Here is a 23,939-nt window from a genome sequence, read left to right as displayed (position 1 = left end):
ACCTTAATCCTGAATTCCAATTTTAATCTGAAAATGCATTGTATCAGAAATGCAGTGTTAATAATTTGGAATGAATTTCTCGCCGTAATCCCCTAAATCCAAAGCATGGAAATTTAATCTTAAATTTCAAGGGAAAAAAAAGAAGACCGTTGAAGTCAGACTCACCGCAGAAAGAATAAAAACCTAAATGAAAACCCCCTGAAACTCCTTGGAACCCAACAGGTTTTCTGACGTCGTTGTTGACATGGTTTACAGGATGGTGGAAGAAAGACAAAGACCCTGACTCCAAAGGGACATTTTTATTTGATAGTTTCCACTGTGTGGGATGTACAGTTGAAGGCTTTTATAATATAAAAGTGCTGATTTTCTTTTCTGTCTTTTTATTTTATTCCAGTATGTTTAATTTCAGACCTGCACTGCTGAACGCCACTTAATGGAACACATGTCACCTGTATTGTTTCACCTTGTAAATAAAAAAATAACATTCCAGGCTTTAAAGTCGTCTATGGTTTTCTTTTACATGTACACGACACAGAAATGATTAAAAAAACTGTTGCCTCTTGACTTGAGACGTCGAGATAATACACTGTGGACGGTCGGTGTCTCCCAGTTTGAGGACACGTTTTACACTTCTTTCTGACGCAGTCGTTCTTTCTGTTTGAGGACAGATGGAAATGTTAGATTCAAATTGTTTGGTTTTTTTTTTCTTCTTCGTTTTGTCGTTAGAAATGTTAGATTCAAATTGGTTTTTGTTTTTTTTTTTTTCTTCTTCGTTTTGTCGTTTTGCTTCTCACTGCGGCGTCTGTCGTTCTTACCAGACAGTTGGGGTTGGCTCTTTTTGCTTCTCACTGCGGCGGCTGTCGTTCTTACCAGACAGTTGGGGTTGGCTCTTCTGGTTTCTACTTTCTTCTCTGCCGTGAGTCTCTTGATGGACAGCTGAGCCTCCTTTAACCTGCAGTAGAAATAAATCTAATCACTTTGGGGAAGAGAACAGTGGAAGCGTGGTGTGAGGGCTGTTGCCTTACAGCAAAGAGTCGTGGGTTTGATCCTGAACAGATGGTCTTTCTGAATGGAAATAATGTTGTCTTCTCTACAGAGAGACCAGCAGTTACCACCGGGGATCAAACAGCTAACATTATTTCTGTAAGGCAAAAGCACTAACCACTCTGTTTTTATAAAGTGTCTATGTATGAACTTTTCATTCTTTTGTGACAGGAAACTCACACGAGGAACGTATTTTATTTAATTAAAGGTTAGCAGTGAAAACTTTTATAATTTCCGCTGATGCTAAAATAATTAGAGGAAAAACTGTCGTCTTTTTTGACTTGGAGTGTTTGGAGTGGAGTTCTCTCCACACAATCACATTTTTGATGCCTTTCAAACTGCTCAGAGAATTCAAAGCAGCCCGTCTGTCACTGCGTCCACATTTTCTCTGCTCCTGAGGTTTGACGTGAACACTGACTCCTGACTCCTGTCGGCTTGATTTTCTGTATCAGAGGGAAGACGGAGCACAGGTGTGGCTAATGAAGCGATCTGTCAGCGTTTACCTCTCCTTGGAGATATTCTTGTTCTCCTTTTTCCACCTGGCTTTGAAGTCTGTGCAAAACTCGAACCAGAGCATGAAGAAATGACTGGTGGGCACGTCCTTCTCCCCAGTCTTTGGGTTCAGTCCAAAATACAGAACCAAATCCTGAAAACTGAGCAGATACACACAGTTACTGACCCAAGTATTAGAATTGAAGTATACAATTATTACTAAATATTTTCTGTGTAAAACGAATTACAAACTGCCCAATCTGGGAGAGCAGAGAAAATGAGGTGAAATTAATTTTTCTCCTGACCTTTTGTGGACATTTGTCAGCTGACAGGAAGCTTCTGTGTGTTCTTTTCGTGCTGCAAAGAAGCCGACAGTTACTGCATACTCTGGTTTAGTTTTTCAGTTTAACCAAACTAGCCAGGTTAACTTTTCTTTTCCCCTGTTTCTAAAAACATTGACAGTTCATCATCAATGAGCAAAGTCACAGGACAACACTGATGCAGACAGACTGTCTCACTGCTGTCTCACTGATCCTAGAAAGACTTTCTATAATATTTCACATGCCTACACATTCTGTGATAAAAAAAAGACTTTCTTAATAAAAGAAAAACCTCTCGGCTGCTTTAAAGATTTTTCTTCTTTTCTTTTTTTTATGGCAGACTTTCTGAGAAGCAGCAGTGCCTGTGTGTCTCAGGCAGGAGTCTCAGTCACTGCCAAATCTGTCTGATCCTTATCTGAGTGTCTAGCCTCCAACACACACACACACACGCGGGCAGTGAAAAGCGATATTTTGTGGCTAGCTGCAGGATGAAAGCTACATTTATCTGACAGCTGGAGAATATGGAATAATTTATAAAGAAGTCAAATGGAAAGAACAACTGAAGCAGAGCTCAGATGAAGTAAATTAAACAGCAGCTGGAGAGTCTGAAGGAACTTTTCTCCAAGACTCAACCTCACTTATGTTTTCAGAAATCATCAGGAGTCGACTGGAAAACTGTTGCACTGAAATATTCCAGTACTGAAATCAATCGCTGAAAAAATAGCAGTGATGCTAATTATCATCCTGGGAAAATCCAGATATATCAGCTCAGGCATGGCTAAAAGGTAGAGAAAAAAAAACTATATTTAGACTTTGGTTAAAGATGCTAAAAGAAAAAGCTAAAGGTTCGAGAAAAATGGCTAAATATTAGTCAAGTTTATAATTAGACATGTAGTAAGAAATATACAAAAACATATAAAACTGCAGAAACCGTGTATCTAAGACTTTAACCCCAGTTAGTGAAATGCATGTGAAAAACATGGGGATCTTAGAGAAATGTTTTTGTCATTTGTGATCATTTTTGTTCACGTGCAGTGGTTCAGTTCTGTAGTCTGTGTGAATGGGAGTCAGTGGTTGTTAGGGCAGAACCCCGTTCTCTGGACTCACCGCTGAGAACAAAAGCCTCCATCCTGTCTTTGAACGGCTGCAGGTGTTCCTCAGGGGAGTCGCAGCAGACGTTCTGCACACTTGTCTCACAATCTGACAGAAAAGAAAAGAAAAACAGTAGAAATTACGAAGAGTGGGGATTATTTGTCGTGATCAAACACGAACCACTAGGTCTTTAGTTAGCTTCTGTGCCATTTTTACTCAGGGTTTGGGCGTTTTACTTTCTGTTAGTAACAGTTAACTGTTGTATATATTTGACTGTCCTTAGGCTTGTTTTTTTTACCTTTGTTCATCTCTCAACTAATCATCAGCTCAGTTTCTCGTATGTGTTTTTATTTTGACTGTTTTCGACAACTTCTGAGGTTATATTTTTGGCATATGTCGTTCCCAATATTCTTGGCTAACACCGACATCGTTCTGTGCTCTTTTTTTAATCTTTGGAGAAAATCTGAAACTACTGGTGAGTTAACTGATAGTTGTCTTTTGGCCACATTTTAGATCGACCTAATAAAATGATCTATGGCTTGACCACAGTTACCTTTGCTGCCAATGTTTAGAAACTGTTTGCTAACATTTAGCCATGCTAATCATATCACTAAGGACAGTGAACTACAGCAGCACAGTGGTAACTTGGCAGATGGTGGACTTGAACCTTCTGGACCCAAGTCCGCTTCCTTAACCACTGGGCCACCACTGCCCTGTAGATGATTCAGGTGCTGCCTTTAACTGTCTTGATTTGGTTTCACTCTTCTTAAAGCAGCTCCTCCTGTGACGGAGCAGGAGGTTATCAGCTCAGCTTCCTCCTCCTCGTTGTTCTCCTCAGATATCACTTATTGAGATTCACCCAGAGATGGCGACGTCTCCTCTCTCTCTCTCTCTCTCTCTGTCCCTTCCTCTCCTCTCCTCTGCCAGTCTCAGGCTCCACGCTGCTCTGCATCCAATCAGTGGATCAGAGGAGCCAGTCTGCGGAGCCAGTCATAATAGAGGCTGCCGAGGGAGCCGTGGCCCCCCCCCCCACCAAACCCCCTGTCCCTCACCCCTGCTCCCTCCACAACCCTGACGCTCGATCAACATCTCCCAGATAAGATTACAAAAGAATACTGTTTTCATTCAGGGATTTGTGTAAACTGTGGAGGCTGCTTTGACCCCCCCCCCCACACCGACCTCCTCCGAGCCCCCCCCTCGTCCCGGTCTTTCTTGTGTCTACCTCCTGAACCTAAAGAAAGTTTGCTTACTTGAGTCTGAAGATGGTTTTGTTGGGGGCTGACATAAACAGAGCAGAGCGATGAGCAGTGTGCTGCCCCCACACACACGCCACTGGAACTACACGGTGGTTTGGACGCGTGGTGACAGACAAATGCAGCAGGGAAGAGGTTCAAGAGCTGATGCTCCTGGAGTGTTTGGATTCATCCGCTTCATAAATCACGTGAATGTGCAGCAAATTTGATCGTATCAATCAAATGGGTTTTTCCGAATCGAAGCGATTTGTTTTCGTGTGCTTCATTTTTCATGTTAGGAAACCCAAATGTTTGAGAGTTTTCAACCCAGACAGTCACAGATACTGTTCATGTAGGACAGAAATACCAGAAAAAAAATCCTTCTGGTTCTTCAAGCCCTGGTATCCCTCAGGGCTCTGTCTTCTGTCCTTGATTTGTCTGTATTTTTAACACAGTCATATTTTTTATCTTTGAGGTTGAGGATCAAATTATTGTCATTAATTATTATTATATAATGTCGTGCAAAAAACAAAAAAGAAGTCAAGGTCAGGGGGTATCAGGGTCTGAACAAGAACATTACATTTGAGTCGTTTGTTATTGTGAAGTATTCTGTGTACTGAGGTACAGTACTCTAACCACAGTACACTGCAGTTCATCCAGTATGAAATATAGATGATTTAAGAGAAACCTTATCTAGCTCGGAGGCATCTTAGCAGCAAAGACAAAAACAAAGGGAGAGTGAGGAGCGACAGCAGCAGAGCCTCAGCCCCGGCATGAGGGCGGTTCAAACAGCCCCAACAAAGGAAGTTGCCACGGCTGATCTAGATGGTACGGTGGTTTGGGTAGACAGCACGATAAGACAAAGCCGTGTTGAGAGCTGAAGAAAGGTATCTGCGGCGCGCATCTGCGGGCCACACTGGAGCCCCGCTGATACGGCCCGGCAGGTTAAGGATACATGCAGAGGTCTGAGCAGAGATGCTGCAGATACTGCAGGTCTGGAGATTACACAAGTGGGAGAAGACTTGTACTGTGTGCTGGCGACGGGGGCACAAATGTACAAAGGCACAAACACAAACGGTAGATACGATGGGCACGAGGATTAGGAGGTCGACCTGAGAGGCGCCAGGACAGTATCAGCCAGTCTCTGAGCACATGCACGGGAAAGTGAAAAACACGTGATCACATTTTTCTGAGAAGTTGGTAGATTTTCTAAAAAATAATTTAATTTTTTTTGGTGGACTAGAACTTAAAAGACTGCAGAGACCGATCCTTTGGAAGATACTGTACCTCCTTGATACCTTTCCTTGGTACTCTGACCAGTGAACAGCTACGCTGCGAAGCAGAAGTGCAGTTTGTTACTTGTATTCTCCAACTCGTTGTGGAGTGTTTCCTATTTTTGGGTCATGTTTCTAATAAACCGAGCGCTCGTTGTTTTTTTTAGAGACTTGTCTGACTATAGAATGTATGCACAGTCAGTCGAACAGTGGACTCAGATGAAACAGTCGACTGTAGGAGACAGCATCACTGATCTGATTGGACGAGATGTCGTGCTGAGTAGCATCATGTGTTCACACTAAGAGTCTTTTGTTCTAATAAATTCCAGTCTGGCCTAAACCATAACCATGTTCTCCAGTGCTGGGGCCTGTGATGGGAAACTAGGAGGGTGAGTTTTTAAGAGGAGGGGTTTGGAGGCAGTCGGCTTCCAAACCGAGCCGAGGTTTGGTCTCCAAATCACAGTGATAGAGTTACAAAGGCTGGCTGAGGTTTTCAAACAAAAGCACACAACAAAATGACCACAAGGCGGGAGTATTCCGGCCACATGGGTGTCCGTCTGCTCGGAGCGGAGCTGATGTTTTGGTGGAATGTGTGTTTAACCGACCACAGTGAAGCCCAGAGAATCCAACCTCTCCTTCTGGAGGTCTGTGAAAACCATAGACACCACGTACCTGTCAGGTCTCGTCCGAGTTGTTTCAGGTCACGGCTGAGGTCGTCAAACTTGACCTGTGCTGCCAGGAACAAGTCCTGAGGTTCAGGGAGAGGGAACATGCTCTTCTCTGTTCCAGCAGCCTGGTGGGACGTGACCACAACAACAACAACAACAACAACAACAGAAAAGATCAGAGTTAAACCAGGCTCTGAGAAATGGATCATGTCTCTGGAAACAGAAGTAAAAAATATAGAATCTAGAAGAATATAGACTCTTTGATCCTTCATTAGGACATATATTAAAAATCAATCAATTAAACTTTGGTTTTCACAGTCTTTGTCAGTTAAAGTAGAACAAAAGTACAGCCGGGGTCGTTGTACCTTGTCCACATTGTGCAGATAGTACGAAACCACATAGTCCACCAGGCTGATCCGATTGTCCTGAAATAGAGCAGTGAAGAATGTTTTTCTGAAAGTTTTTCTTTCCCAAAAAATATTTAGGAAATTTAAATAATTCTAAGAAAGCGATCCCAACGAGGGATCTGTGAGAAACTGTTTAACTGCTGGTGACCTTTGACCCAAGGTCATAAAACACCTAGATGATGGTTCTTACTCTGCTCTTGACGTCCTTCAGTTTTGGAAGAATGTCCAGGCCAAAACCGTCAGCCTGACCTCTGGTCCTGTTGCCTCCGTTCATGTGGTTCCCCAGAGCCAACACCAGGCCCATCACCTCCCTCACCTGACTGCTCTCCAGCAGATCCTGAGACCAGGAAAGTGACAGACAGTAGATCAGATCTCAGCTGGGTTTAGATCTCAGGTGTTTGTTTGTTTTTTCTCCTCACCTTACAGACGGAGGAGACAGTGTCGAGCTTTCGATGGACAGACGCGATCGTGTCGTTGAAAACCGACTGAAAGATCATGCAGTGAGCTCTGCCCTCGAAGTCTGGAATCCGGAACAGTTCATACAAGAACCTGGAGAACGGGGACATCAGCATCACTGCACAAACAAGGACGACTGGACGTCACACAGGTCAGACATTTGTCTCCGCTGTTGAAATACTGACTGTTCTGGTTTGTCCAGGAGCTTCACGTCTTCTTCCTTTGACATCTCATAGTGCTGCTTGATCTTCTCCAGCTCGTGGGGCTGAGCTCTCTGACAATTTGATAAAAAAAACCCAAAAATTTCACCAAGTGGTTCAAACATATTGTAATATGTAAAGCCCATACAGTAGAATAATACGTACGTTTTCATACAGGGCCTCTATGGTCTCCAGGTCGACCACAGAGTGGTCCACACTCAGCACAGCTGAAAGTCAAAGGAGAGTTGGTGACTGATTGATCATTGTTTCAGAAAAGATTTATGCAAAAATAAGGATAAAATGTCCTTCACCACGGTCCTCGAACATAAACATTAGCAGCATCAGCAGCGTTAGCATCTGTGGGCCATAGTTTTGTACCTTGTTGAATATCTTTCATCTCCAGGTGGAGGCTGGAGATGAGGATGCCTACGGCCTGAGAGCGTTTACCGTCCAGCAGCTTAATGATCTAAAAACACACAGGCAAGAAAACGCACACACACACACACACACGGAGAAAAACACTTAGTAACCAAGGCTCCGTTGCCACTGTAGGAATCATTAGAAAGCCATTAGTGCAGCCTGTTATTGTGAAGTGAGTGTTGTCAGGGAGAAACAAATGGAATCCATCTTAGATGGTTCAATCCCCTGATGTCTCTCAAACATTGACCAGAAATTTTATTTTTATTTTTAAAAATAATATGTGATGCAGTATGCAGTACTATATTAATGTATGATTGATATGATCAATGTATTTATATCTAAGAATAAATCCATAAATGTAATAATCTCTTGTTGTAATGATAATTCCATTTTATAGAATTCCTGACAAAAAACAAAAAACTAGAGCATTGCTGCCATCTTGTGGACAAAAGTTAAACTGCAACCTGCGGCACGACTGCAGAAACGTTTTTTCTTTTTCCAACCATCTGTAACTAAAGAAATAGACATCCCATAAATTAAAGACGAGCTTTTGAACCTCGTTCCACATCAGTTTGGTGTTCACCTTCTTGGGTTTGGACTTCTTCTCATAAGTCTCAGACAGCGGCTTCCTCTTGGTCTGAGCGGTGGTTTTGGCAAAGAGATCCTCAAACTCACTGGGATCGATTATTGTCGGTTCTTCTAAGATGTTCCACACCGTGTTGTTGCTGCAGGAGAGAGAAGAAATATAATAATAATTTTATATACTGTATATATATATTTATGTGTGTTTTGAAGACTGGGTTGAGCCTCCTTCAGACTGTGAACCTACTTGTTGTCCTTGATCTGGATCCTGGTCCAGTACAGAGGCTTCATGGGTCGTGACGGCTCCACCGCTGCTTTACGTGGACCTTTGTCCAATAAAGAACCTCCATATGGAGGAGTAGGTGGAGCAGCTAGGCCAAACATGGGTAGAGGTGGTGGTGGTGGCAGTGGTGGTGCAAAAAGAGGTGGAAGGGAAGGAGGAGGAGGAGGAAGAGGAGGAGGAGGAAGAGGGGGAGGAAGAAGAGGGAGAGTGGCATTTGATGTCTGGATGTGATGGGTCATGGTTGGTGACAAACAGGGAGGAGGAAGAGGAGGTGGTGGAACATTTGTTTGTGTTGTTGGAGGGAGTTGAGACGAGGGGACAGCTGACGAAGACACTGGACTGTCCCACTGGCTGGCCAGGCCTAGAGTGATGGACGTCATGTCCAGTTTTTTGGGGGTCACCCTCTGCTGCTGAGGACTGGTGGACGACCTCCAGGTGTCCTCTCCATCCTCTGGTGTCTTCACAAACGTTTCTCTATCAGTCTGGATGCAGACGGTGCGGAAAGACTTTTGCAGACAGTCGTCGCCTGTGGACACGGCCACGTCCCTGAGCTCCCCCCTGCAGTGGGACCCAGCCCGGGACACTCTGTCCTGCAGCTGAGCCAGAGTGGACTCCAGGCGGGAGATGTTGTCCTCATTTTCCACACGGAGTTTGAACAGTTCCTCGGCAAACTCCTCCTGAGAGGCAGAAAAATTGAGCACCAGAATTTGGGATTTGCTGCCCTCTTAAGTTACATAATAAAATAGCAACAACCTCCACCCCCCCTAGAAAATGATTACATGGCATCAATCATTTCCTCTGTTTATCTCCAGCCACAGGTTGTCCTTCACACTGACCTGTATCCTCTCCAGCTCCTCTTTACATTCTCTCTTCAGCTGCAGCAGAGCAGCCTGGTGCTCTGAGGGGAAACAGAACCCAAACAAGGAAAACAAGATAAATGACTGTTAGAGTTAATTATTTAAATATACTGGGTCAAAACAAAAACACTCCTGAAGGCAATTTATTTTGGAAACTCTCTGAAGCTTTAACTGCAGGCCTTTGAGGTTTATTTTAAATACACAATACTAGTCTTGGCCACGTGAGGGCAGCAGAATCTCAGAATATAAATGATTTATGTGGCTGTTGTCATACAAACTTCATTTTTTAGCCACACAATCGTATTTAAATATACAGTACATCTTGTTGTTTTCTTTTACTCATAGATTAAATAATATTCTAACCTGCATTTCATTTCAAGTGGTAAAAATGAAAATGTGATTCGCTTAGCAAAACCCTTCTATTTTTTTTTTGTTCAGTTTAATTTTCACATTGACACGTTCATGATTTCTACAAACGTCCCTGAGGAGTCCATCATCTCAGCAGTACCTGCCTCTGTGTACTTCAGACCAACTTTTTCCTCTTTGACTGGAGGCCAGACGGCTTGTAAACGACCCGGCGTTCGTTCTTCTCCCTCTGCTGGCGTCGAAGGGTCAGACTAGAGAGGACAGTAACATTTTATATTGTTAGAGGGTTTGATTTTGTTTCCAAAACAAGACTTTGAACACATTTCTTTTCACTGTCCCACAATGCACCACAGTGTTACTGTGAAGATATGTTTGAACTGAGACTCCACTCTTTCTTCCTACTTTTCCATCGGCTGACTCCTTCTTCTCGGTCATCTTGGACGACGCCCTCTCAAACAGACTTCTGAGAACTTCTGTTTCACTCCGTATCTTCTTCCTCACGGCCTCCAGGTCCATCCTGTCTGCGGGATCTCTCTTCAGAGGCTTTGGGGTGAAAAAAGCCTTGAAGGCGTCAAACGCTGCCTCAGCACTGGACACTGGAGATTTCACAGAATCCAACGAGCCTGAAATTCCCGAGTCATTGTCTTCTTTCTCAGAGGACTCTCGCCTTTCATCATCATCGTCATCATCACCGATCTCCTCCTTCTCCCCTTTAGCATTTCCTTTCTTCTCTCGATTTAGGAACTGGGATATCTGGTCCAGGAAGTTCCCCTGAGTTCTGATCTCATCCTGCTTCTCTGGAACAATGTCTCGCTGAGATGAAGGTTTGATCCAGGAGATGGTGTCATGACCTGGTCCCTTCACTCCTTTCCTCAGGACCCTCAGGCCACTGAAGAGGGCGGGGAGCTGGATCTGCTTCTCTGTTGTGGATCCAGCTGGAGGTTCAGCTGGTCTTACTCTGAAGGGTAATGACTGATCTTCTTCTTCTGCTTCCTCTGTCTCACCTGCGTCCTCCTCGTCGTCACTGTCAGAGGTGGCCTCACCAGCTCGTTCTTCAACTTCCTCCAGTAATGGTTGAGCTTCTTCAGCAGAAGCTCCTGGTTGATCCTCAACATCCAGATCTAAACTGGTGATGGAACCTTCCTTGACGTCGCCATCGTGAACATCTCCACTTGTTTTTGCAGCTGTTTTTACATTTTCTTTGCATTTTCCAGCGTCGTCCTGCTCAACAGCACTACGTGACAAACAGTCATCGTGTATTTTTGTGCATTCAGTAAAACTGTGTTGGCAGCCTGGCAGCAGAGATGCCTTCAGAGCAGCTCCGCCCTCTGAGCTCTCAGGTAGAAAACAACCACTGACATCAGAGTTCTGGATGTCATTTTTGTACTTTTCAGCCTCACTCTCCTTCTGTGGATGGTCAGGTTTCTTCTCCTGCTCTGATTGCTGACGGGCCGTGACGCCGCCTCCGTCAGAAAATATGACGTATAACAAGGAATCTCTGTCAAAAGCATTTCTGCAGTTGAATTCTTTGAATTTCTTTGGATAAACCAACTCTTCCTGCAGCATTTCCTCATTTTGCTCTTCTGAAAATGTCCTTAAATATTTAAGAATGGCTTTGGGGTTCTCCATTCTCTGCAGGTAGTAGTGTCTCTCACACAATGTTGTTTAGTGTTTCTCCAAAACAGGCAGCTGTGTTTACACTGTGTTACTGTTCATTCTGCACATGCACCATGCACTTCTACGCCTTCACAGCTCCAAGCTCATGCAGCTTCGACGCATTCTCAATAATCATCATAGAATTGCTTAAGAATCCGACCTTTTTCTGCTCCAGCGTGCTGAACACAAACCAGTCCTCTCACTGTTTAAACTGCTTCCTCATGTCTGACCAGACTGGACTTATTTTCCAAACCTAAATCTGGAAGCTGTAGTTAGTGCCCGACAGCAGCCAATGGCAGGAGAGAAATCCACTAAGCAATGGAAAAGAAAAGTTTTCCAAGTTTTCCGCTCTCCGTGGCTGTGCCTGGCTGCAGTGACTCAGCTTCAGCTCTCAGCTCAGCTTCAGCTCCAAAGATTCAGTCAAATCCATGTTCAGGGTTCGAGTCCAGCCCTGCTGCTGTCACAGTCACCGTGGAGCAGCACCACCGTCTGTCACTGTGTAATCACAGACAGATGGTCCACTTAGAGCTGCTGCTCTGACAACACCTTGACAGATCCGCGAGACACGAGGTTAAAAAAAATGTAGCCACCCACAACAGACAGGGAGTAAAAAACCACGCCCGGGGTAAATAAGATCTGCCCCGTGTCACTGGGAGATGTTTGGATGTGAATCGGTGCCAGCAGGATCTGGAAACTCTCTGTGGAGTTCTACTGCAGGCACTGAGCAGCAACCAGCTAATCTGTGGGGTTTGGTTCCTACACACACACACACACACAAACACACACACACATAGAGCCTGTGAACCAGACCTGCTCTGATTCCTCACTGATCCAACAGTAGTGTGAGGTGTAACTGTAACAACTGAATAATGTCTGCCTTGGATATAAAAAAGAAAAACAAACAAAATACATGTGCTGCTCTAGGCCTAGACCGCTGAAGGAGCTGTGTGTATCTGTGTTCACCCTACAGTTACATGTAGAATAGAATAGATTTGACATACAAAATAGAATATGATAAAGTAGAATGTATACTTGGTGCCTCCAGGGGGCAGTCTGTTGAAGAAAAAGTTAAAATATTGCAAATGTAAATATTATTGTATTTTATGGACAAATATTAAAGACAGTAACAGAAAGACTGGACATGACCTTTGGTGACCTATTGTCATTTATCAAATTGAAACTGACTTCAGTTCAGTGTCGATAATTAAAACCAACAAATCTAAAATACTTTTACTGTAACTAAATAAATGTATCTGCCATCAGTGGACACAACAACTGCACTGGATATCAGTCCAAACTGTCTTCATGTGTAATCTGTGAAATCCTGTCCTGTCATGAACATCCAGACTGACGCTGTGTCTCCACTCAGGTTGGAGCGTCCTCTGTGGCTGACTCCTGTTTGTCTAACATCCACCTCCGCCCTTGTTTGTCCTGATGCCAGTGCAGACAGCAGGTGAGTGACAGATGACACCAGTGATAACGCTGATCAATGTGTACAGCTCCCACTCTCAGTCGGGTCCATAAATACCAATACCACGTCCCAGTGAGGGACACGGTGGCCTCTGTGTGAGACCTGTTTATGTAATAAGAATGAATGTAGATAATCCCATGGAATAGCGTTAAATCCCAAAGGCACACACACACACACACACACAGAGAGTCAAACTCAGCAAACATGCTGGATTAAATTCAGCGTTTGTTGATTCTTTAGATCACAAGGTTTTGAGCACATGGACGACAGAGAGTGGAAACTCAAACATAAAGTCTCAACCCCCCCCCAACTCAACTGTTGAAATTCCATTTTAGTGGAGTCAAAGGTTTGACCACAGTCAAAGAATACCATCGTATACAGACGGAGTATTGACTTGTGTACTCACTTATACCAAATACCATACCAATACTTCTTTTAGTAGTGAGTTTTAGGAAGTATGCAATGACCTGGAGCCGGTATATATATATATATATAGTTAAAATATTTCCCAGGAGTATGCATTGACCTGGAGCCAGTATATATACAGTATTCTTTATGTAAATTCTAAGTGGAAAATCTTACATAATTATAACTGTAAAATGGTCACAATGACAGTATGATGTCATCATCTGCATATATATACATATATTTGCCAAAGACTCAACTTAATGCCTGATACTTTAGCCTGAAAATAATTCATGCAATTCGCTTGAGCTGCTTTACGTTACGCAAAGAGCCAGAACAAGGACAACAACAACAACAAGGACAGATCCAGTAGACGGTACCAACAGGTCCCTGACTGTACATATGGATCAGTTCTTAATACGATGTCCTCATAGAGCTGCATTAAACCCCTGCTGTTACGTAAGTGCAGGGAACAGAGTGGTCTTTGTGACGGCGGACCGGCGCCGTGAGGTCACTGTTTACACCTGCATCAGTGTGATGTGGGTCAAGGTCAGGACAGAAGTTTGGATGTGTTCTGAGTGGAGACAGTGGATATATTTGGAGACTTATTTTAGAGACGCTGCGGCGGGACAGTGACATAAGTCGTCAGAGGAGAACAGGGAGGCTGGTGTGGTTCACTTTTTGACTTTTCGACAGTTTACTTTTCTCCATTTCTGTCATGCTACTCACCCAAAACTCTGGAGGAAGTGGACTGGTTGTTGGCGTGTCCAGGATATCGTCCTCAGGGGCAGTGATGCGTAGAAAGTCGATGTGTTTTGGTCTGGAGGGATGGGAAAGCCAGTGACAGAAGGAAAGTGACTCCTCGACCTCCTGCTGCCAGAGCTGCTCCTGCCTCTGGAGAGCTCCATCTGCAGGAGAGAGGAGAATGACACTCAAACCACAGCTGAGAGAAATGAGACTGTTTTCTGCTGTGTTTGGGTAAATGGGTCATGATATTTGGTTTTTACCATATAAATGGGACAGTTTTTTTATTTCAGCTGGTCCAAAAAAACCAAAACATTCTACCTGAAGAGAGCATATCGTCTCCGTCATCTTGTGTTTCACATCTGCATCTGTTGACATCCTTTTGATAGTCACTGATTTCCTGAAAGATCACAGAATTAACCTTTGGAAATAAGTGATCTTCTGATATTTCCTGCTCTGTGTGACCCCCTCCTCCCAGGTTGTTTGGTTTGACAGGTGCAATTGTAGCAACATTTTGCAGAAATGCAAATGAATCGAGAGCAGTTTCCTCATCAGCTGAACGAGACGACGATGCATCGATCGGCAGCTGTGAGGAGTTACAGGTCGTGACAGGTGGAGGGTGTGATGGAAGGGTCTTCTTCACCGACTGATCCTGGTCACAGCAGCTCTGCTCTTCCTCCACGAAGGCCACGACATCTGCTCTCGCCCCCTCCAGCCTCAGAGCCTGGTGCAGACTTCTGCTCACAGCCTCACACAGGACACGGAGCTCTTCCACCAGACGCTGTTGACATGCGTGGGACTCCATGTTGTCCTCCAGAGAGGGGTCACTGACCTCAGGTCTGCACCTCAGCTGCTCCTCACGGTCTCCTCTGTCTGTGAGGAACCGATCTTCCTGACTGCTCTCCTCCTTCTCTTCGATCCCGTCTAAACTCGTGAGACTCATCCTTCGTATGATTCCTTCAACTTCATCAATCTTGCCCATTATTCGCTCTTCAAACCAGCTCTGATTGGATGTTACTTTCTCATCTTCCGCCCTGTTTCCCTCACGTTTTTGAACGTCTGGACGGTTGATGTAAACTTCTGGCGTTCTGCAGGTTCTCTGCTCCGTTCTCATGGTTGAGTCAGGATTCGGATCAGAGAATTCATTGTCAACAAAAAAAGAATCTTCTCCTTTCAAAGAGTCTCCATCAGATGCCTTCAGACTCCGGCACGTGTTTGTCTCTGCTGGTGACTCGACTGTGGAATGCACATGTGAATTCCCAGGAATCTTCCCGAGACGATGGCTGAGGCCTTCCAGGTAACACTTGATTAGCAGACTGGGATTTTTGGTGTTGATCTTGAAGCCCTCTCGGCTCCCTGCGCTGATGAAAGCTCGACATTCCAAACACATGAGCAGCAGCTCTGACAGCCAGCGGATCTCAGAGGAGACGTCCAGCGCTTTGAGGGTTTCTTTAAAGTCAGTCAGGCTGAATCTGTCTGCTTGACCCCACATGGCAGCTCCAGATGGGTCCTCCTCCGGCAGCAGGAGGTCAGTCTTCATTAGAAGAAGGAGGAGAAGAGAGAGGGAGAGGAGGATTCACAGGTTCTTTAGCTGAGAGGTGATGGGGTCGTTCTCCATGATGCTTTTGCTGCTTTAAGACTTTTTTAACAACATTCACTGAAACAGAAACATGTAAAAACAAAAATCACTAATCTAGGGAAACCACAGGTAAATGTTAGCTTAATATAAGGAGGTGGAAACAACAAATGTCATAAACAAAAAACCTAAATAAAATATGACATGTATATCAGGTTAAATGTTTTAAGTTACGGAAGGATGAGGAGAATGACCAAATGATAAAAAATAAATAATACAAAACCAACAAATAGTCAGTGCAGAAAGATGTGAAACAATCAATCAAAAAACAAGTCACAAACTACAAAACTAACAATCAGTAAAAAAAACTAGACCCAGATAACCGGCTACTACTTAAAGTGAGTCGTATTAGTCTAAAAACTGTTTAAATCAGATGCCGTTACCTGGTCATCCCTCAGTCCTGCAGCAGGTCAGTGTCCTCCACCCTGCTGCTCTCTACTGACACACGGTGGCTCTGTCCAATGACGGCGGTCGCTGCAGGTTGAAATGATTCCTATTGGCTCCTCACATGGAGATGAGTGTCAGTGCAGTAAATCCTCCAGAGCTGACACACACACACACACACACATTAACAAACAGACGGTGTGGTCTCTGTGAGGATTAGAACTTCTTCTAATCTTCACATCACTGTAAGAATGAATGGACACCACCTGTTGGTGAACTGTGGAAAGATCTAAAATTTTATGTCACATTTTTCCACATTTCACATTTACTATATCACATAAAAGATTGGTAATGATAAATAAATTAGTAATTTTTTTCTTTTTTTCTTTGCTACACCTTGATGGTGCTCAGCCTGGTGGGGGCAGCAGGGGGGCGGGGCTTACAGTACCACAGGCGGCGGGGCTTACAGTAGCACAGGCAGGTTACTAGTCCACCAATCCCCATCAGTTACCACTAGGGGTCGAGGCCCTGACCTACTGAGCCTCCTGCTGGTTAATGGACAGCTCATTAGCATACTCTGTAGGTCAGACCCACACAAACTGTGGGCTGGTTAGTTAGCCCAGGGGGGAGGAGCTAATCTGAGCACGTGGGCAGATGTCTGTGGTGGATTACAGACATTCAGGGGGAAACAAACAGCTGTCAGTGTCCCTGTGACTACAGTACNNNGTAAGTGTCGCGGTGACTACAGTACAGACTGCCAGTGTCCCTGAAAAATATAAATGCAAGTATTTAAGTAAAAACTTTACCAGTGGGTTTCCTTGGTCCAAGTATTTAAGTAACAACTTTACCAGTGGGTTTCCTTGGTCCAAGAACCAATGTTGTGTCGCTGGTAAAGGTGAGGACAACTGACAAAATGTGGACCTAAATGTCAACCACAGACATTGAATAAATAAAAATCCATCAAACCTCTTGCAGCAGCAGATGCGACACTTGTTGAACGATATGATTGGATATTAATAAATATTATAAATGATCGACAGGTTCGAGCTCCGAGTTACAGAGATGTTGTGTTAAGACTCAGTGACAGGTTTTCAGTTGACAAACAACAACATCAAAGTCATTTCCTCATTGGCCAACGATGTTGTGGTACACACAGAATAGATTCACAACACCGCCACTAGATGTCATCAATGTCCGTGGTAGCGCTGTTGCAGGGAGTCGATCAGGCTTTGGGATTTGGGATTATAAATAAGAGTTAATTACAGATTCTGTCCTAGGAAATCTGTAAACTACAACTAAACGATTCAGATGACGTTCAGAAAAGAAGAAAAAAGAAATATTTTCTCTGTTCTTCTGTGACTTTATCAGTGCATTTCAGTGTAGTAGGAACCAATCCATCTGCACATTTTTCTCCTGTGTATATGTACAATGGAGGAAGAGGGAGGGAGGGAGGAGGTGAGAGCATCTGTGAAGCTTTAGGCAGACACAGACAGAGACAGAGACGAGGGGGAGACGAGGGGGGAGGCTGCTGTCTCTAACTTTACATTCAGCCCCGCTGCTGCTGCTAACGTCTCCCCCCTCTGTCACCTCCGTGTGTCATACAAATGAGGAGGGGGTCCTCAAAGGTGCCGAGACCCAGCACTCAGGTGGAGGGGTTCAGTAGATCATCATCATCATCATCATCATCATCATCATCATCATCATCCTGGTTCTTTTTCTTCTTCCTAATTCTCATCATCAACAAAAGTCGTCATCATTATCATAACATTTATCATGAAAACGTTGATCATCATCATCATCATCATCTTCATCCTCCTCCTGAGCCACAGATGAGAGAAGCATCATCATCATCATCATCACTCAACGGCTCTCGTTGCTGCTGCTGCTCCTGTTGATTCGTCTGGATTTGGGAAGGAGGACGAGGAGGAGGAGGAGGAGGAGGATGTGAAGGGAGGGAGGAGGGTGGATGAAGCGGTAGGTAGGTGTGAAAGGAGCAGCAGCAGAAGAAGCAGCAGGAGGAGGAGAAGAGAGAGAGGGGGAGGAGGAGAAGGGGGGTGTCGCCGGTCTGCCCTATATGGCTGTGGACGAGCTCTCTGCTAATATCGGCTTGAGAGGCGCAGCGTCGCGTCTCTGGCGACAGTCAGTGGTGGCTTCCAGAGTCTGAACAGGCTCCTTCGCAGCCATGGCTGAGGGCGGAGAAGGAGAAGATGAGATCCAGTTCTTGAGAACTGTAAGTAAAGATCCAGAAAAAAAAAAATCTGAGGGAATTCGCCGCTGCTGCGAGGACTTCTCTGTTTCGCTCACTCGTAAATCCAACATTCACCGATGAAGCTCGGGATTTGGATGAAGTTTTTCATTTTTGTTTTTTGGTTTATCTATTTATTCAAACGCATCAACAGTTGGGGTGGTGTCTGGACCACCATGTCTGTGTTCCACTGCTGCTTGTGCTGAAGTTGCCGCATGTTTCGCTGTGCACCTGTCGATGGGACTTTTGACCAGGAGGCAGGGGCGCGCACAAATATTTTGGGGATTCAGGTGCCCGAGAAGTGAAGTGAAAACGGAACCTCACTCTGTTTACTGTGGAAAACAGTACCGCGTCCCTGTATGGATTAAAAAGTCAAATATGTGGGATCATCAAAATTTATTTGCCAAAGAGGAATTAGGTATTAGGTATATGAAGTATCTATGAAGTAAATCTGACTGTGCAAGTATTTGTGTGTATTTTTCTTGCAAGTCTTGCATTAAGTTACTGTAGTGGTGGTATCCATTATACTAATAGTAGTGTTGTCTTGGCTAAATGTTAAATTTTGATTACTTTTTTGTGAATTTTGCAGTCAGTTAACGTTCTTTATTATCGTTAAACACTTAGCTATCTGTGGTTGAGCTTTTGATATATTTTTTGATTTTTCTTTCATATTGCTAACTGAGACTTTGGTTGACGTTTCTGGCTCTGGGCTTCCTAGGTTTTGTTTAACTGATTCCTTTGAACATTTCTATTTGATTTCACTTTTATCTACTGTAGATGGAACTAAATCTTTTCGGTTTCTTGATTCAGCCTCTTCACTCCACCTATATATTGTCGGCTGTTGTTGTTCTAGTTAATGAAGCCTTTGCGTTGCATGTCATATGGATGTAAAATATAATTCATGGTTTCAATGATTTGGCATCTTTATGTGTGAGTGAGTCTGCAGGTGCCAGGGCACAAATGGCTTTACACACTCTCACCATGTCACTCCACACCCACACTTCCTCTGCCTCCACCTGGACTCTTCTGTAGCACAGTATCATCACTCTGTTTCCTGACCAACTGTTGATTATTATTATTCATATTTTACAAACTTTTTTTTTTCTCTTCTGCTTTGGAATTACTCTCACTGCAGCTATACTCTCTCTCTGTCTCTCTCTGTCTCTCTCCCCCCCTCCCTCACACACACAAGCCTCCTTTCTGGGATTACTATTTTAGCTGTTTGACTCGGATCGCTTGCGGTGTCCGTGCACTCTGTGGTCGTTCACAGCAGTTATTCTTGTAAATGATATGACAGCTTGTATGTTGGTGCGGTGGACATATCTGTCATGGCTGCCCAACCGCTACACGTACAATATAGTCCCCGCTCTCTCTCTCTCTCTCTCTCCCTCTTTATAGGGCCCAGGTGTTGCACGGAGAGTAGTGTGACTCAGTTGTGACTCAGACATTCACAGCACAGCTGGGAAATTCAATCTAGTGGGACATAGTTTTCTATAAACCCTAATTATGTTCACTCCTGTTAACCCTCAGTCTGCTACTGGAGTCTGGCTGTTAAAAAAACCAACCAGAGGTTTGGCATAAAATATCCTTACATGTGCAATGGAACACTGAAAAGAATGTTATGTATAGGAGTTGGGCCGTGGTCTCCTCTGCTAACACAAAATGTGGATTTTTATCAGCACATGGGACCATGTTATTGTCTGTAGTTCTGAAAGGTTTCTAACTGTGCACGGCATCGACTTGTTGTCAACAGTCTGGTGTTTAATGTTTGTTTTTTTGTTTTTTTGTAACCTTGTTCTAACTGTGTTTACATGAAGCTTGGATGCTGTGGCTGTCAGTTTGTCAAACCTTTTTTTTCTTCAGCAGTCAATTCAGTCTTGGTTAACTTTTATACTTGGAGGATGATTCAACCCAGAGACATTATTGTTGTACTTTCTGCTGAGGTTAACTGTTTACCTGTAGCTGAGGCTCTGGTAAAGGTTAGTTCTGTGGGTTTTTTTAGGTAATGAATTAACATTTGTCTTCAGGACTTAGAGCGCCCCCTGATTAAACAGGGCCCTAAGGTTCTGTGAATGTTTTTTTTATACCCTTGACTTTGAGGTTGTATCTTCATAACCAGGGTTATTGGTCACGACCCATAACTGACGGCCATACTTGCTTTGCTGCCATCTACTGACTGTATACGTTAGAACTCCCTGTATCTTGATGAAGCTGGACGTGGCACCTTCTCCTCCAGTGATTATACAATAGATATTAGTTAGTGAATGTAGGACGGAGGTCTTAAAAATATCACACTAATAAATCATAAAACAAGCTAAACCTAAAATAGCCCAATAGCTTGGCCAACACTGGGGCTGCCAAAATGTTCAAAAATACAATTTGGCCAAGAAACCAAGTGCAGCCACTATATCTAAAGCCCCAAAGAAAATACGATAATATTTTGTCAGAACAACAACTCAGCCAAGATATAAAAAAAAAGTCTGAAAATCCTAATGCAACAGAATGGCTAATCAGGTGGCTAAAGGTTAGCTTTGGCAAACAATAATAATAAAAAAAACTGTGGGCTACATAAACACCAGTCAAGGAGCTACCTGGAGACTTTACTCCCCCTGTTTCCCCCCCTCAATTACCATAATATTAAAAACTCTTGTTGTATAATCTTTATGTGAATTCCTCAGCTCTTGGCCAGTTGTCGGGCGTAGGCGCGACCCCCGCCTTCAGCAGCTCCTACTATTTGTGATGCCAGTGATATGCTGACCCACTCCTCTCAGATTCTACTGTCACATTGGCATCCTGCTTATCTGATGACAACGGCCATTTGGGAAGAGAGGGGCTTTCCCTTGGGTGGGGGGGGGGCCTCCACCGGGCCTTGTTATCGAAGCTAGGTGCTGAGAGAACCGCGCTCTCAGGGGAGGCCTTAAAATAAGAGCGCTAATTGAAACACGCTAAATTACAATCTGCAGAACACTGGTGGATCAGGCAGTCATTTTTCTGCTGGGGGGGGGGGGGGGGGGGGGGGGGGGGGGGTCGGTGGCAGATGACGTTTGTCAGCGACGGTGTTTGCATCTTTGTTTAATCGTATGGTTGAAGGAAACGCTGACAGTCAGAGGCTGCAGCTGTTGTCAGGTTTTTTATTTTATACCAAGTTGCATCTTTAAACCGATGTTTCTGAACGTTCCGCAGGGTCCGGCCAGTCAAGCTGGTTCTGGTATATGAGAGAAGGCTTCTGTCAGGCGCTGACAGATGTACTGCTGCAGTGTTGATGTGTAATGTTGGTGAAGCTGGCAGTGATGAAAGTTTCTCTGTCGGGGGGAAATCAGCAGCTGAGAGGAGCAAAATGAAGACAACAAACTATTTTTACTTTTGTTTCAAAAGTCTCACAGAAAAACACGGACCGGAGATTTAGCAGTTTGGATCATTCCAATGGTAATTTACATGAAAAAAAATAGACCATCTAGTTTATAATAATACATTTTTATTTTTCTTATTACTTAACTGTAGACTTAAAAAATAAATCTAATTTTAAGTATTTTGGCAAACATTTGGCTATTTAAACTTTTTTTATAGACAATCTAGTTTATAATAATAAACTTTCTTCTCATCTACTTAACTGTAGACTAAAAAATAAATATAATTTTAAGTATTTTGGTAAACATTTGGCTATTTAAACTTTTTTTACTAGGTTAAAATGTGATTGTGATGTTTAAAAGGCTAAACACCATTTTTAGGCTAATTCAGTTATTAGTGCTGCCCTGATTTATTGCCGAGAGAAACTAAATCTTCTGCATTCACCGATGAGTAACGAATCCTTGGACACCTCATTACCTCTTCCAGGGATTTTTAAAACCTGCTTTTTTAGCACCATATGTGAAAAGTGTGAAAAACATATTATCTCAGTTTGATGCCGAGTGAGGCCCTCTGCTGTTAACTTTGGGGTAAGATAGGAACAAAGCTCTAACTCCTGGTGCAGACTGTGCTGTAATTCACCAAATCGGCGGTGGTTTGTGCTCAGACAGAGCGGCGTAATTGCTTTTCCATTAGATAATGGTGTGCAGTCAGCTGTATCATTGGCTGTCGTTACAAACCAATCCTGCTGCCGTGTAAAAACGTCACGTTGTAACAACATACAGTGCGGGGAAAGAACCAGTGAGACTGTTCCACTGAACTGCAGTGACCGGACGATGTTTTTGTTCAAAATCTTCGGCCGTTTTCGACATATTTTTGTTTTCCAAATACCAACGTCAAATCCTACAACTGTGCGGCATGTTGTTCACGGATCGGATTACTCCAGCCGCAGAACGTATACGCTACACGTGGGGCCACTAATAAAAACCTGATATTGTTGTATCCTCCACCAACATCATCACGGACTGATTTACATCTGCCAATCACACGGTTCGTCCCTAATCCAGGAAGCATTTATGGCTCAGCTTAATGTGTAACCTCAGACGACCAACACTTACATTAATGAGGCCACTCACTGTGTTATTGTCAGCACAGCCCATAGTACTGGGCCTAACTACCACCAGTCAGAGTGGGGCAGTCATGGTCAGGGCAAAAAGGCGTGTTTGTGTCTGTAAAGGTAGAGTACGCAGGAATTTTACATTTGTGTTTTGCAAAAACAGAAATATGCTAAACGTTTTGTTTCATATTTTTCTCCTCATTTGTCACTTTTGAAAGTTCTAGGCTTCCCTCTTTGCTAATATTTGGAACTTTCCGTGTAACCTGTGTGTCTTCATGGACTACAGTCTGCACACATGCAGGATTTGGTCTGTTTTTCATTCTAACTCTAATTGACCGTAGCTGTGAATGTGAGTGTGAACAGTCGAATGTTATATTTTGTTTGTGGCTCAGTGATGGGTTTACTGTACCGTCACGCTGACCTCGCCCCACACTTTAGCTCCATCTCTGACCCTGGACAAGATGAAGCCATAAAGATTGAATAAACGAAGGTGTTCACTCTCACTTTGTTTTTCTGACGGAACCAAACAGTTGTTTGATGAGGAAGTTAGACTCAAACTCAGCCCCTGCCAAACGATCTACTTTCTGGGTTTTGCTATAGCTAGCCTTTGCGCTAACGATTATATTTTTTGTGACTTTTTACTATATATTTTTGACTATATTTATACCCGTGCATTCATTCCCACCTGGAACTTCCAGATAAATTCCTTCTGTTCTACCTTCTGACACCAGGTGACCAGAGGCTGGAAGGCTCCTGCTACTCCTTCGGGGCTTATTTGGAGTTTATGTTTGGAAGCCCTGTGCATACCAGGGCCAGGACTCTGGAGGTTTAAATTTAGCCTTTTTAAAGATGATGCTTCCACAGCACATACAGCTCTGCTCCCCTGGCACTAAACCATGACGAGGCCGCGGGCTCCAGCCAGACCAGATCAGAACCACTCAGACACTCAGGGTATAAACCATAATTTTAATTTTAATTTTAAGTCCAGTTTGGGGTACATCAGTCTGAGCTGCTCTAATCTGGAACTTATTAAAACTACTAAAGAAACCATTAAAAATAAAAACTTAAAAGGAATAAACAAAAGAGAAAACAGAAAACAAAGTTTCCAGCTCAAATAGCAAATTAAACCAAGAAAGCGTTCTACTCTCTTTAAATTCATCATTTAAAAGAAATGTTCTTTAGAAAGGCTTAAAAGTTAAAAAATATATTTGGCCACTAATCTTTAACGTTGTTCATTATTAGT

General features: G+C 43.6%; 3 protein-coding genes across 5 annotated transcripts in view; 1 reads left to right on the top strand and 2 right to left on the bottom strand.

Moving 5' to 3' along the window:
* Positions 1-516: 516 nt before the first annotated feature.
* On the bottom strand, positions 517-12,197 carry LOC103381187 (formin). The gene is given in 17 exon segments (XM_025057056.1): positions 517-654; positions 871-952; positions 1,548-1,697; positions 1,842-1,893; positions 2,964-3,056; positions 6,127-6,247; positions 6,488-6,547; positions 6,720-6,866; positions 6,949-7,078; positions 7,171-7,259; positions 7,351-7,412; positions 7,564-7,651; positions 8,189-8,330; positions 8,435-9,147; positions 9,307-9,368; positions 9,836-9,944; positions 10,027-12,197. Coding segments are annotated over 17 exon segments (3,534 nt in total). The 5' UTR covers positions 11,323-12,197.
* Positions 12,198-13,629: 1,432 nt separating this feature from the next.
* Positions 13,630-17,682, bottom strand: LOC107988781 (uncharacterized). Of its 3 annotated transcripts, none has more exons than XM_025057076.1 (4): positions 16,838-17,682; positions 15,989-16,149; positions 14,291-15,626; positions 13,630-14,133 (listed from the first exon to the last, which is right to left on the bottom strand). In XM_025057076.1, the coding sequence occupies exons 3-4, from the start codon at positions 15,507-15,509 to the stop codon at positions 13,871-13,873; spliced, it is 1,482 nt and encodes a 493-aa protein (XP_024912844.1). In that variant the 5' UTR covers positions 15,510-15,626; positions 15,989-16,149; positions 16,838-17,682; the 3' UTR covers positions 13,630-13,870. The 3 variants fall into 3 exon arrangements, with proteins under 3 accessions (XP_024912844.1, XP_024912846.1, XP_024912845.1); XM_025057078.1 differs by having other exon boundaries at positions 16,956-17,682; XM_025057077.1 differs by lacking the exon at positions 16,838-17,682 and having other exon boundaries at positions 15,989-16,336.
* A 270-nt stretch (positions 17,683-17,952) lies between these two features.
* ryr3 (ryanodine receptor 3) overlaps positions 17,953-23,939 on the top strand; it is an 85,006-nt gene continuing 79,019 nt past the window's right edge. Inside the window, 1 exon segment of the mRNA XM_017033627.2 lies at positions 17,953-18,219. Coding sequence (XP_016889116.1) covers positions 18,172-18,219 — 48 coding nt within the window. The 5' untranslated portion in view covers positions 17,953-18,171.

This window comes from Cynoglossus semilaevis, chromosome 7 (assembly GCF_000523025.1).
Source record: "Cynoglossus semilaevis isolate Cse_v1.0 chromosome 7, Cse_v1.0, whole genome shotgun sequence".
Lineage (NCBI taxonomy): Eukaryota > Metazoa > Chordata > Actinopteri > Pleuronectiformes > Cynoglossidae > Cynoglossus > Cynoglossus semilaevis.
The sequence above is the reverse complement of the archived record's forward strand: the minus strand, read 5'-3'. Positions and strand labels throughout refer to the sequence as shown.